The sequence below is a fragment of the Camelina sativa genome, chromosome 12, assembly GCF_000633955.1.
Source record: "Camelina sativa cultivar DH55 chromosome 12, Cs, whole genome shotgun sequence".
NCBI classification, from domain to species: domain Eukaryota; kingdom Viridiplantae; phylum Streptophyta; class Magnoliopsida; order Brassicales; family Brassicaceae; genus Camelina; species Camelina sativa.
In genome coordinates, this window is record NC_025696.1 from 11,306,285 (window position 1) to 11,320,764 (window position 14,480).

The following is a 14,480-nucleotide window of genomic DNA, read 5'->3' on the forward strand; positions in this document are numbered from 1 at the left end:
CGTATAATGATGGTCGTGGCCACTAATAAGGTGAATGTATATATATAAGTTGCTAGAATATAATCTCCAAAGTTCAATAATTCAACAATTTCGTTTTTTTTCTTTCTTTTCTTTCGTTTATATTTGACTCCATTTTATAATTTAGTGGAGTATAAAAGAACACCGCATCTTGCATGATTATCATTAGCATAAAGTTCACACTTTAACAAAATTATAGTATAATTTACTCATTTAAGTATTGTCTTAAGAATCACCAATCACACGTTCGCGAGTGCGGTCATTACTTACTAACCTGTGTCCCCACGATAAGCGCATGGCTTACCCAATCGTAACGCTAGAATCTCTATAAAAGTTGGTACGTCACCACTACACTGGCTCGGATTGCGAGTGATCCAAAATATCTACCACAACATTTTTCTGCCCGTTACAAAAAGTCCATGATTCAACTAACCGTTACGAAATTCCAAAACTTAGCTACCACTCAATAAATTCTCATTATGTAAAACGCCAAACAATTGTTTCCTATATGATACTATTATCAATATTGTTTACACAAAAGAAACAATCATTAAATTACACCATTAACAAACAATCAGGTTGGTGACATTGTTAACTTCAACGAGCATAAGGATGACTACAAAAGAAACTTGTGAAAACTTGCTATTTTTGTGTGTTCTACTAAATTACTAAAAAAAATTGGTGATATTTTCTCACTTGGCACTTATTTTAATCGACAAACCAATATCCCTAGATCAACATCCAAAGTGAGAATACACTCTTGAAATAGATAAACAAGAGTACCTCGGATTACATTTTATTGTCGTCTTATTTTTTTTTCTACACAGGAAAAAAGAAAACAGCATAAACAAACTCGAGAAGGAAACATCAATGGATTAATTTATTCCCTAGGGGAAACCCACTTACTACAATTAGCAGCCCGACAATAATTATAAAAAATATATATACAAAGAAAATGATTTTGCGTCAATATCACAACTGATTAAAAAAGCTAACACAAAAGAAGATTCAGGATTACTAAATTAATTCTTTTTAACATAATAATATAATCGACCGACTAAATTACTTTGTTTTAGTATTAGGTGAACGTACGTAATAAGCCTTTCACAAAAAAAAAAAAAAGGCCCCAACGGCACTAAGAATAAAATATTATTCCAAGTATTAAAAGAAAAAGACGATAATAATAAAAATATATAAAAATTGATACTTTTTGTTAAGCCAATGACAATGAGCGTCATAACATTAAAAAAAAAAAAGCTCTGTTCGTCTTCTTCTTCCTAGCGACTGTACGATCTCTGAAGCCTCAATCTCTTAGTTATATATCTTAAACCCTTCGTAACTGCTTCTCTTATCAGTTTCTATAGCGACATTATCCCAAACAGTTCTAAAAAAAAAAATAGCTTTTTTTTTTTCCTTAGGTTTATTAATTTCATACCTTTCTATGAGGTTTTAGGATTTGTGTGTTGCGTGTTACTAACTAATCTCACTGAAGAGATGGATTAGAGGGAAAAGATAAAGTTCTTAGCTTTGGATGTATCTCGAAGTGATCCAAAACAACTCTGTCTCTTTATTATTCCACTCCTCTGCTTTAGGGTTTCTCTTCTCAATTTGCTTTCTTCTCTCCTTTTTTTTAATTGAAATTACATCACTGGATCTCATTGTTTCGGTGGAGTAAATTTGAGGGTAGCTCACAAAAAGCTAACTTTTATTGATGCCCTTGAGTTGTTGTTTGTTTCATGTCTGGCTGGTACTTTTTTAATGTTTCTGTCAAAAAGATTCGAACTGTTTTGGAATTTTGGTGTTCTTTTGGGCTTGCTTCTAAAGTTTTGGCCTTTTACATGTTCTCTTATAATTAGCACTTGGGGTTTCACTTAGATTCTGAAGTTAATGCACTCTGAATTGTGAAGTTTCTAAAGATTTTGATTTGGTTCTAAGAGTTTAGCTTCTTTAGTTGATTTTAAATCAGCAAAGCTTCAATTTTTGAACTTGGGGTGGTAACAAGTTTGCTGCTTATTTGTGTTATTGTCACAGGTTGAATTGTTAGTTACGGGAGCAAGACTATTAAGAGATGGCGACACTTCAGGATATTGGTGTATCAGCTGGGATAAACATCCTCAGTGCTTTTGTTTTCTTCATTATCTTTGCGGTTTTGAGGCTTCAGCCGTTAAACGATAGAGTTTACTTCTCAAAATGGTACCTCAAGGGGTTAAGAAGCAGCCCTGCGCGTGGTGGTGCCTTTGCACAGCGTTTTGTGAATCTGGACTTCAGGTCTTATGTGAAGTTCTTGAATTGGATGCCAGAGGCTCTGAAAATGCCTGAGCCTGAGCTTATTGATCATGCCGGTTTGGATTCAGTTGTGTATCTCCGGATTTACTGGCTGGGGTAAAGTTATTAACTTTGTAGTTTCTTTGGTTTATGGGTTTGTTTTGGTTGATTTGGTCTTAGCCCAATCTAATTGACAAAGAAGCAAAAGGGTCACTATGTTGTATGCTATTTTTAGCAGTAGGAAGAGTAATATAAGTTTAGCAAAGGGTCAGGGAATTTTTTTTTTTTGTCTCCTTAATGATTTTATGAACATTGACTTTTGTTTTCTTTATATGCGCAGGCTTAAGATCTTTGCTCCAATAGCAGTGCTTGCTTGGGCAGTTCTTGTGCCAGTCAACTGGACAAATAACACATTGGAGATGGCTAAGCATCTAAGGAATGTAACTTCCAGCGACATTGACAAACTATCTGTTTCAAATATTCCAGAGTATTCAGTGAGGTGCGTTAGACCTTACCATCTTTTAAGTCTTTTATGTTTCCATCAGTCACAAATGGGTGTAGTCAGGTAAAGTTTTGAGCTACAATGACTTGACTTTATATTTTATATTTTGCCAGGTTTTGGACTCATATAGTAATGGCTTATGCCTTTACCATCTGGACTTGTTATGTTTTGATGAAAGAATATGAGACAATTGCTAACATGAGGCTCCAGTTTGTTGCATCAGAAGCTCGTCGACCTGACCAGTTCACTGTAAGACTCCTTTCTTTCCCTAGGTTTAAACTCAAAACACTGAACAGAGTGTAAAGTTGTGGCCAGCGATCTAATATGTTGGGATTTGTGATAGGTTCTTGTTAGAAATGTACCTCCGGACGCTGATGAGTCTGTAAGTGAACTGGTGGAGCATTTTTTCCTGGTCAATCATCCTGATAACTACCTGACACATCAGGCAAGTTCCTTAGAAGCTTTAAATTTGAAACCTTTAAGTTTTCTTTGAATTATGATCTTCTTGAGATATAAGAACATAACAAATGTTGTGAGACTATGCTATGTTTCCTGAGTTCTAAATTTTATTAATTACGTCTGAATACAATATGTAGGTTGTATGCAATGCAAACAAGCTTGCTGATTTGGTGAAAGAGAAGAAAAAGCTGCAGAATTGGCTTGATTACTACCAGCTCAAATACGCTAGGAATAACACTCAGAGAATTATGGTGAAGGTACTTCATATAAATTCCAATCTTGATTTTTTTGCTTGTTTGTTATGTTCTATTAAGTTGACCCTTATCATGCTTTCCTACACAAACCAGCTTGGCTTTCTTGGGCTATGGGGTAAAAAGGTTGATGCAATTGAACATTACATTGCTGAAGTTGACAAAATATCAAAAGAGATTGGTAAAGAAAGGGAGGAAGTGGTGAATGATCCCAAGTCCATAATGCCAGCAGCGTTTGTTTCCTTTAAAACCCGATGGGCTGCTGCGGTTTGTGCTCAGACCCAACAGACACGAAACCCAACACAATGGCTGACTGAATGGGCTCCAGAACCGCGTGATGTGTACTGGTCAAATCTTGCTATTCCATATGTTTCTCTGACAGTAAGGAGGTTGATCATGCATGTTGCCTTCTTCTTCTTAACCTTCTTCTTCATCATCCCCATTGCGTTTGTACAATCTCTTGCTACCATTGAAGGGATTGAGAAAGCTGCTCCGTTCTTGAAGGTTATTGTTGAGGAGTGAGTTTCTTCTTCTTCACATTCTCTCTTCTTGACATTGAACAAACTAAAACATTGGACTGACTTGGTTTGATTTTTTTATGCAGTAAATTCATGAAATCAGTGATACAAGGGTTTCTACCGGGTATTGCACTGAAGCTTTTCCTTGCCTTTCTGCCATCCATTCTGATGATCATGTCCAAATTTGAAGGCTTTACGTCGATCTCATCTTTAGAGAGACGATCGGCGTTTCGATATTACATTTTCAACTTAGTGAACGTCTTTCTTGCAAGCGTTATCACTGGAGCTGCGTTTGAACAGCTTAACTCTTTTCTCAATCAGTCCCCAAACCAAATCCCAAAGACCATTGGTGTGGCGATACCGATGAAAGCAACTTTCTTCATCACGTATATAATGGTTGACGGCTGGGCAGGAGTTGCAGGAGAGATTCTAATGCTGAAACCTCTGATCATGTTCCATCTTAAAAACGCCTTCTTGGTTAAGACTGAGAAAGACAGAGAGGAAGCAATGGACCCGGGAAGCATTGGTTTTAACACTGGTGAGCCTCGGATACAGCTCTACTTCCTTCTTGGTCTTGTTTACGCTCCTGTGACACCGATGCTTCTTCCTTTTATCTTGGTCTTCTTTGCCCTTGCTTACATTGTGTATCGCCACCAAGTAAGTTTCTTCCTTCCTTCCTCAGTTGGGTCGAACCGTGTTTTAAAGCAGATTCTTGAACATCCTTTTTTTTCTGTTTCTGTCAGATCATAAATGTATACAATCAAGAATACGAGAGCGCAGCAGCGTTTTGGCCAGACGTTCATGGACGAGTAATAGCAGCATTGGTAATATCACAGTTGCTTCTGATGGGACTATTGGGAACAAAGCACGCTGCATTAGCTGCACCTTTTCTCATTGCTTTACCTGTGCTTACCATCGGTTTCCACCACTTCTGCAAAGGTCGTTATGAGCCAGCTTTCATCAGATACCCTTTACAGGTTTGTTCTTTCTTCCAACATCCACTTCACATTTTTAGATTCCTCAGTCATATACCAAAATGTGTATCATTTTTGTATTTGTTTTCATTGTGTTACAGGAAGCTATGATGAAAGATACACTGGAAACCGCAAGAGAGCCAAACCTGAACCTTAAAGGCTACTTGCAGACGTCTTATATTCATCCGGTTTTCAAAGGCGATGAAGAAGATGATGACATTGATGACAAGCTTGGAAAGTTTGAGGATGAAGCCATCATTGTTCCAACCAAACGTCAGTCGCGGAGGAATACTCCAGCTCCTAGCAGAATCAGTGGAGATTCTTCACCGTCTTTGCCCTTTAGTGGTAAACTAGTCTAAGAGAAGAAGCTTTGTTCAATGATCAGATGAAAGTATATATTATTACATATGCTACTTTCAATATGTACATATATAGAGAGAGAGAGGATACAAAAATGAGAATATTTGCCTAAGGTTTGTGATGTTCATAATGGCTTAACGATTTTGTCGATGGGGTGATGACTGGTTCCTACATTTGGGAGTCGTCTTATATTAAAAGATCGATTTTATTGTCGTAAATCATTATTTTAGCTTAAGTGTTTTAACTACTTTAAAACTGTTTTACAAAGAGTGAGTTTTATTATTGTTTCACAAAAAATATCCCTATATATTAAAAAGAATCATTTTTGAAAAAAAACTGAAGTGTTGCCAGAAAGCTATGTGCCCAATTTATTTTTTATTTTTTCCACAAAAGTAAATTTATTTCATTTAAAGAGAGTCATTACAAATGCTGTGGCTTAGCCAGACTGGTATAGTACCAGAATCAGAATAAAAATCATTAGTTAAGCAACCAAATTTTGCTAAAGTATGAGCTGCACTATTACATTCTCTCTTTACAAATACAGCAGAAATTGATTCAAATTTGGAAAACCAAAAATTAATGTTATGTATAAAATTTGCTAGAGATCTATTTCTTTGAGTTCCATTAAGCGTATTGATTAAATTTACAGAATCTCCTTCAAAAATTATGTTTGTGTAACCAATGGTTGATGCTTGTTGAGCTGCAAGAATTAATGCCTTAGTTTCTGCCTCCAGGGGAGATGCAGCATATCCAAGTATAGAAGATCCCCAGTTGAGAGCCTGGCCTTGATGATTGCGAATAATCCATCCTCCAATAGCTTGGGATGTGTTTCTGTTAAAACCTGCATCAAAATTACATTTCACCGTATCTTGTGGAGGGGGCTTCCATTTTGTTTGATCTTGAGAGAAGACCTGAAGATTTTTTCTGATATGCTTTAAAGTTATCCATTCATTTGTCTCTGCTTGAGCTTGTAGAACAGTTTGAGTTGCACTTTCACGGAAATTGTTAAAGATAGTGTTATTTCGTGCTTTCCAAATTCTCCAAATGAGCCATAATGGTTGTAATGCAGTATGAGGAGAGATGTCTTGACGCCTTGAAAATTCAATCACATATGAGATATTTTCCTCTGCATCATCAGATAAATGTTCTAAATTTAAAGCAGAGGTATTTGAGAAACGCCACGCTGATATAGCAAAAGGACATGAGAACAGGGCATGATTTATAGTTTCATCATCTAGTCCGCATCTGCTACATTTTGGATTAATATCCATTCCTCTCGCTTGCAATCTGGTTGTTGTAGGTAAGGCTCGTGAGATGGTCCTCCAAAGAAATGCTTTATTTTAGGCATAATGTTTAAGCCCCATAGTTTGTTTTTGAGTTTAATAGATCCATATGGAACACTATAAGGAGGATTAGAGTTAGAAGGATCATGAGTAAGTAGCCAATAGCCTGACCTAACAGTGTAGTCTCCAGAAACAGAGTAGTTCCAAATCAGCTGATCATGTCTATCATGCTTTGATAAGAAGGTGTTTTTGACAGAGTCTTGATCCTCATTTGCAATCATATTTTCAATTTTTTGGTTGTCCCATGATCGTGAATCCTCTTCACGGATAATCAAATCTTGGAGTAGGAATTGTTCTTGTGATATACGGGGATTCAATGGGCGAGGAGGATGTGTGTTAATAAAATTATCAACCCCACCTCGTATTGAATGGCCGTCGCCAATAACAAAACGTGAACCTTTTTTAATAAGGTCGAGACCAGTTAGTAATGAAGACCATCCGTATGATTGTGAACGTTTAGGTGTTGCATCAAGAAGAGAACCATCAGGATAGTATCTTGCTTTCATTACACGAGCAAAGAGAGAGTCTGGAAACTGTATCAGACGCCATGCTTGTTTTGCAAGAAGAGCATCATTAAATTTCTCCAAATCTCGAAAGCCTAGTCCACCCTCTTTCTTTGAAATCTGTAACTTCTTCCATGATATCCATGGGATTTTGCGGTGATGTGTGCTTCTATCCCACCAAAAGTTCATTAATAAAGACTCAAGTTCAGATGTGACTCCCTTTGGTAACTTGAAATAGGACATGGCATAGACAGGCATGGAGACTGCAACCGATTTGAGCATTACCTCTTTACCTGCAGGTGAAAGCTTCCTTGTTGTCGAGTGTGATGTTCTTTTTTTAACTCTGTCAATTATATTTTCAAACATTTCATTCTTCTTCCTACCAAACTGTTCAGGTAGACCAAGATATTTACCCCCTCCACCATGGTGTGAGATTTTTAAAATGGTTTTAAGTCTATTCTGTGTTGTGCCAAAAACTCTCGATCCAAAAGTGATCATAGATTTATCTGTGTTAATTTTTTGACCTGAATAGTGTTCATAGACATCAAAAACATCCCGCAAGGCTTGACAATTTTTCTTATTGGCTTGGCAGAAGAAGAGTGAATCATCAGAAAACTGTAGATGAGTGATGCGTGGTACCCCATTACCAATCTTTACTCCCTTGATATCACCATCTTTGGCATAGGAGGTAATGAGATGACTTAGCATATCAGAGCACAGGATAAAGAGATAAGGAGACAGGGGATCTCCTTGATGGATCCCTCTTTCAGGTTGGACAAGTCCATGAGGTGAGCCATTTATAAGGACTGAATACGTGGTTGAGCAGACAGCAGCCATAATCCAACTGATCCATCGATCACAGAATCCAAATAGCTTGAGTGTTGTTTTTAAAAAGTTCCATTCAACTCTGTCGTAGGCTTTGCTTACATCAGTTTTAACAGCCATGTAAGTTTGTGAAACACGTTTTCGAGATTTCAAAGAAAGCAATACTTCATGTGCAATCATAACATTATCCTGAATAATTCTGCCCGGAATGAACGCAGCTTGTGATTCAGAAACTATGCTATCAAGGTGAGGCTTGAGGCGCTTTACAAGACATTTAGAAATAATCTTGTATAAGACATTGCAAAGTGAAATTGGACGGTAGTCTGAAAGCGTTGTGGGATTGTCAACCTTTGGGATCAGACATATATTCGTGTGGTTAATGCCTTGCGTCATTGTAGAGGTTCTGAAAAAATTTTGCACTTCCCTAATCACATCCTTTCCGACGATTGACCAACAACGTTTATAGAATCTTGCCGTAAGCCCGTCTGGTCCCGGGGCACGATCATCCCCAATTAAACTTACTGCTTCGTAGATTTCTTGGTCAGAAAAATCTCTTGTGAGAGAAATATTGATCTCATTTGTAACTTTCTGTTCAAAGTCCGCAAAGTCATTTGGTGTAACAGAGTGACCATTTGTGGAGAACAGGTTTGTGAAAAAATCTTGTGCGTGTTCACCTATCTTTTTATCTCTGTGTATAAGAAATCCTTGATCATTGTAGATTGAGATTAATCTGTTCCTTGAGGATCTGGTTTTTGCACATGCGTGAAAATAGCTTGTGTTTTGATCGCCTTATGCAATTGTTTGGTTTCTACTCTTTTGCTTCCAGTGCTTTTCCTCATCATTGTATGCTTTGGTAAGAGCAGTTTGAATGTGTGGAACACTTTGTCTCTCAGCTCGCACAGTACTTTCCATGGCTGTATTTAATTGAGAATGTAAAGCTCTTATGCGTGTATCCGCATTTAATTGTGATATATGTTTCAGTTTTGCCATGTTTTTCTGACAGTTTGAGATTCTAGACATGATCGTTGTTGTTGAGATATCAGAATCTTTTTCCCACCCTTCACGAACCGTGTCTGTAAATGTTGGCAGCTCACATAATCTTTTATCAAAGAAGAAAACCTTTTTACGTTTTTCTTTCTGCAAGTTTAGTTGGAGAGATAAAGGGCGATGATCGGAGCCTGAGAAATCCATAAAGTTAAGTATCGCATTTGGGAAAGTAGCTGCTCCATTACTATTGATCAAACAACGATCCAAACAGCATCTGATAGTGTGTGTATACCATTCACCAACCATGTAAATTTATCACCTCTTGAATTAATATCATCCAAGTCACAGGCGGAAATCATACTTCTAAAGTTTCTGAATGTCCACTCATCTCTGTTAGGACCACCCATTTTTTCTTGATTGTTTCTAATCTCATTAAAATCTCCAATTAAGATCCAAGGGTCAGATCGATGAAGAGATATATTTTTGAGATAGTCCCATAAGTGATGCCTTTCACTCTGAGATGGATGGCCATACAAACAAGACAAATAGTAGTTAATATTATTATAAGTTACTGATACATCAATGAGCCTCTCATCCTTAGAAATTAAGGAGAGAGATACATTGTTATTCCACATAAGAGCTAAGCCACCACTCCTGCCTAGAGGGGGCTGAGTTATAATGTTAGTAAATCCTAAATCATCCTTAAGTTTACATACCATATCACACTTATTTAAAGTTTCAATGAGAAATAAAACATCACACTTAGATAGTTTACATAATCGTTTTATAGTAGCAGACTTTAATGGTGAGGCAAGGCCTTGGCAATTCCAGGAGATCATCTTCATGGAGGAAACTCTAGGGGTACCGGGCCCCCCGCGCCTCCGTCGAATCCAGCATTGGCCGAGCATGAATCAACTGAACTGTCTATCTTTACCTGCTTCCGGAGATGGCTCAGGACCACCCTCTCTTCCGCAGCATTAGCATTGTTGAAAGCTGTTTCAAAACTCACCCTTTTGCGTCTGTGAAAGAGAAAATTAGGGATCGCATTGTCTGTACTGTCTTCAAAGAAAACCTTTGGCGTGTACTTCGCATGTAAGTATCTAAGTCGTTCTGCAGTGAGTTCTGTATCCTCAAAGACACTGGGGAGATCCGCTGAGTGAGAGGAAATGGGACCGTGATCACAAGCAGGACCCGTAGGAGGGGCCATATGAATACCCGGGATATCCACTGCAGGAGACATGGTATTGGTATCGTTCGCATCCTCCATATTATTATCGTCATCCGGATGATCACCACCATCATTATCATCACCAGGCACATATGGATCCTCATCATCAAAGGTAAGTGGGCATTCCTTGACATCGTGTTTCAGACTCCCACATTGGTTACAGAAGTTACGGAGGCGTTCAAAGCGAAACGTAACAAGAGTGTTCTCGCCAGGCGTGAACTGAACATTTTTTTTAAACGAAGGGGATTGTCTATATTCCAATCTATCTTAACCCTAACCGCTCCTACTTGATTGACATTCTCATCGTAATCTACTTCCGTCACATACCCTAAGCTATTTCCAATCCTTCTAGCCATGACATTTGTTAAGTACAGAGTTGGAATACCTTGAATCTGGATCCAAAAGGGAATGATCTTCATCTCGTTCTCAGTCAAGTTCGGGTACCAGCGGTGAGTTGTAACCATCCAATTGTTAAATGACCACGGACTGCGTCGCAGAACAAGATTCATCGTTTCCTCAGATTGAAAACGAAATTGGACTCTTCCTCTGTCAATGATACGCCCTATACACTCCTCAGAGAATCCCCATACCCGGGGCATCTGACGGATGAGAGCCCGTAAGTTTTGTTTACGGGGGTTGACAGGAGTGACCACAAGAGAGTATCTATTAATAGCGGCGGCTCTGGAGACAAACTCTGATGGCAGAGTAATTGGGGCATCATCAATCCCCAAATCTAGCTCATGGTGTGTTTGTGGGTGACAAAGTGATGGTCGGTGAACGGTTGGGTCTGACTAGCGGGATTGAAAACAGAGGATTTATATAGGAACATCAATGGCGGTTTTTGAAAGTGGCTATCCCCCGCAGAAACAGGGAGAAAGAAACTGTCAAAATTAACTGACAGAGATAAACCGCCAACAAAATTCTGGAAACACAAGTGTTTGATTTTGTCGGTAGAAACAGGACTCCTAATCGGAGAAAATTCCGGCAACGCCGGAGAAAACCCCAAAGGGTGTGATCGCCACAAAAATCGCCTCTAGAGAGAGATGACATCTCTTTTTTTTTTTTGTGCCCAATTTATTACTTGTCTTTAATATTCTATAATATTAAATAAAACTGTCATTGCTATTTAATTTATTTATATACACAATATTTTGTTCCTATAAATTCTAAAATTGGTAAATAAATATTATCACCTACATGTTTTCCAAATTATTTTCAAAACCTATGTATTATAATATGATAAAAAATTATAACATAAGATGTAAAAAATATATATTTAAATTATATTTTCAAAAATAGAAATAATATTATTTCTTATTATTTAAAATTTTTTGACCAAAAAAAAATTTAATTTCGAATAATAGATATTGGAAAATCTTTAAAAAACAGTTTGACAGCATCTTAAATTTATTTTAAACTATAAAATATTAAAACTTATGAAAATCCTAATTTTCAGTTTTCCATATAGAAAGTTTCTGATATATAAGACTAACGTATATTAAAGATTCTTTAATTTCAAAATTAACATATTAAAATATATAAAATCTCATATATATTAATATTATTTCTTAAAAATTTTGAGGGACGGGTTTTTGTAGATAAAAAAATATTATATCTCTTATAGAGTATGGCTATCGGGACGGGTTTGACCCGCTTAAGAATTTAGGTCATTTGTTCCGAGAAGTTTTAATCTTTTTGATGGTTTTTATCCGTTTTATAATTTACAAGTTTTCTATAATTTTGATTAATCACTAATTCGGTAAACGTTAGATTCGGATATGTTGTTTTGTGAATCTAAAATTTATGCTGAAAACTTTATTATTTCAAAAATCACAAACCGAATGAAACCAAACTAATATAAGTTTGAACTGTAAATGATTTAACAAATAATTATATCTATAAATGTAACTCTAAGTGTACATAATATATTACAAACCTTATAGTAAACATAGTTTTTAAAATTAATCACGCATGTACGTGCGGGTCCGTATCTAGTTATTTTCTATTTGCAATGCATTTTTTACACCAAAATTTTCTAATTTACCTTTAACTAAACCTAATTAAATAGAGACATATGTATATAATTCAATGTTTTATTAATTTATGTGAAATGTGTCAAAACGTGAAAGAGAAGGAGTACTATTGTATATGGTTTTCAAACTTGGTTTAAAGTCACTAAAGTATTCTATTCCCATGGTTGAATAAAATTGTTGAATACAAACAAATCTATAAGTTTCCAAAACCTCTTTGAAACAACCCGACCTTTTTTTATTTTATTAATAATTAAATACAATATAAACAATTATGCAGCCTATACTACTAAATTAAACCAACCCAAACCACGACTCCTCATTAAACCAATAACAACCAGTACACACAGCGGAAACATACCAAACATACAAAACCATTACAACATCAATACAACAACAATCCTAAGCATTATATCCATCAACCTAGCATATCTCTATCCAAGGTTCCAACAATATATCCAACAATCCAATAACACACAAACGAGACCCTAGATCATCCTCCTCCTCATCGCCATGATTCCACATCACAAACCTGCAAACCACAAACAACAATTGAGATGCGTAAGTATTATCACAAATACTTAGTTAGGCAATCCTCCCATCTACTGGGCTATACACACAAGCAAATTAGAAACCAATGCTTAACAACTGACAACCAAACACAAACAAACCAGGAAAATCACGAAACAAGCAACTTGGTGTCGACCGACACCAGAGAGGTGTCGATCGACACTGGCCAAACATGGTGTCGACCGACACCTAACTGGTGTCGATCGACACTCCCTTCGCAGACGCGAACTGCACGAATCCGAACGACGAACCTCCGTTTCAATCCGCCTACAATCTGTCCCAAACTCTCCCAAAAGCCTCAGGAACCTATAATAACCATAACACAACCACCACAAGCAAGAACAACACCACAAAACACAACAAATCAAGACAACAAAGGATTCTCAGGCTTAGATAAGCCATGGTCATGCACTCACCTTATCAACTGATTATAACAACCAATACAACCAGTTGAGACCCTCCTAACGTCTGAAACAGCCCAGAAACGCCCTATAACAAGCCACACAACCAAAAACGACTTATAGCAAAACTGGACAGAAACATCAGAAAAGAACAGTCTCAAAGACGAAACCCTAAAATGAAAACCAACCGTTAACTACCAAATCGCTCCGGTGAAAAGCTATCCCTAGACGTCACGAAGCTTCCCACAAAATTTCAGCACGATCAGGAACCATAAGAGACCACGACCTCAATTACAATCCCCGATGGTTCCAACTCGCGTCTGAGAAAATGTGACTCACGAAACTGCCAATAACGCATCGATTTTAAATCCAAAATTACTTCTGTAAAAAGGAGAATGACGATGAAAGACTTGGGAATAAACCTAATAAATTTCATTACCTTTAAGAACGATTTGATATGCCGAAACTATTTCCTCCCAAACCCTAACGATTCTGCTCTTTCTCCTTTAATCTTCTTCACACCACAATAGGCTCTCTCCTCTCTCTCTATCTCTGCAAACGGCGATCAGACACCCTAAAACCCTTAATTTTTCGCTTCTCCACTTATATACTCAGTTTAGATAACTAAACCAAACCAACCAAACCAAAATCGCGAATTAAAACAAACCCGAGGAACCCAGAAATAGTGGTGTCGATCGACACTCCTACCAAAACTGCATAATCCGGTTCGCGGATGTTACTATTCTCCTCCACCAATAAGGATTCGTCCTAGAATCCCGCAACACCGTCCATCCGTCAAGGACCTCCGTGCCACCGTCAACACGGCCCGCACGTCCTCCGACCGGACTAAATACCGTCAGCCAAGGTTTCCCGTGCACTATCGCAACAGCCCGCACACCTCCGACTGAACCATGAGGTCTCCCTCTAGTCAATATACTCACATCTTAGACATTATTTGCTCACAGCTCAGTGCTTCTCCCGTCCGTGGTCGCAACCAACGAATCATGCCGGCTCGCTATCAGGCTAACCACCTTAAGCTACGGCATCCAGGAAGTCACTCACACTCCCCCGCTCTCAGGTCGCAACCTTCGAGTCATACCGGCTCACTGTCAGGCCATAGCCTACAGCTACGGTATCCAGGGAGTCTCACATGCCCACTCCCCCCGCTCTCGGGTCGCAACCCTCGAAACATACCGGCTCACTGCCGAGCCGCGGCTCACAGCTACGGTATCCAGGGAGTCTCAAA

General features: G+C 37.9%; 1 protein-coding gene across 5 annotated transcripts; it reads left to right on the forward strand.

Moving 5' to 3' along the window:
* LOC104731302 (calcium permeable stress-gated cation channel 1-like) lies at positions 1,247-5,560 on the forward strand. Of its 5 annotated transcripts, none has more exons than XM_010450631.2 (10): positions 1,247-1,332; positions 2,050-2,400; positions 2,624-2,782; positions 2,899-3,034; positions 3,129-3,230; positions 3,382-3,501; positions 3,592-4,013; positions 4,100-4,670; positions 4,757-4,990; positions 5,089-5,560. In XM_010450631.2, the coding sequence occupies exons 2-10, from the start codon at positions 2,087-2,089 to the stop codon at positions 5,344-5,346; spliced, it is 2,316 nt and encodes a 771-aa protein (XP_010448933.1). In that variant the 5' UTR covers positions 1,247-1,332; positions 2,050-2,086; the 3' UTR covers positions 5,347-5,560. The 5 variants fall into 5 exon arrangements, with proteins under 5 accessions (XP_010448933.1, XP_010448934.1, XP_010448930.1 ...); XM_010450632.1 differs by having other exon boundaries at positions 1,265-1,304; XM_010450628.1 differs by lacking the exon at positions 1,247-1,332 and adding an exon at positions 1,351-1,765.